Genomic DNA, 493 nt, shown 5'->3' with positions numbered 1-493 from the left:
CATGGACAAATTATATCCATGGTCGAAGCAAGGCTTTCATTAACGCTTGTTTTAATCAGCTCATGTGAATCAGGCGCTCAGAGCAAGGTGGAAAATTAAGGCATAACAAAGGTGCGAACCAGACTGGACGCTGGTGGCCGGGCTTGCACCAGAGGGTCTCCTCTGAAAGCTGCTGAGATGCCTCCTGGTTAACTTTGCCTGTGTTGACAGGTTAAAAGTCTGCAGATGAAGGTCCTGGAGCAGGCGCAGGAGATCAGCCGGCTGCACTTGGAGCTGGTGAGCTGGCACCGGGCTTGGGCTGAGCCACCCTCACCCCGAGGGACACTGGAGCTGTGGGTTCCCAAGGACGAAGGGGGCAGGCGGGGAGGGCGTAGAAGGATTAAAACCTCCCCGAGGTCGCCGTTTGGACCCTGCGAGCTGAGAGAGAGAAGTTGAGGGACCAAAGTTGAGGGGATTTTCTGTCCAACGTAATGTCGTGACCGGTGGCCCTGGG

At 56.0% G+C, this 493-nt stretch overlaps 1 protein-coding gene across 1 annotated transcript in view; it reads left to right on the top strand.

The window, feature by feature from the left end:
* Nucleotides 1-210: 210 nt before the first annotated feature.
* The window catches only part of KIFC3 (kinesin family member C3), a gene marked incomplete at both ends in the record, with an annotated part of 3,719 nt that continues 3,436 nt past the window's right edge, over nucleotides 211-493 (top strand). Inside the window, 1 exon segment of the mRNA XM_009697120.1 lies at nucleotides 211-276. Within this exon segment, the coding sequence (XP_009695422.1) occupies nucleotides 211-276 (66 nt within the window).

The sequence above is a fragment of the Cariama cristata genome, unplaced genomic scaffold, assembly GCF_000690535.1.
Source record: "Cariama cristata isolate BGI_N322 unplaced genomic scaffold, ASM69053v1 scaffold36233, whole genome shotgun sequence".
Taxonomy (NCBI): Eukaryota; Metazoa; Chordata; class Aves; order Cariamiformes; family Cariamidae; genus Cariama; species Cariama cristata.
Note: the sequence above shows the minus strand (reverse complement) of the source record. Positions and strands in the feature narration are given on the sequence as shown.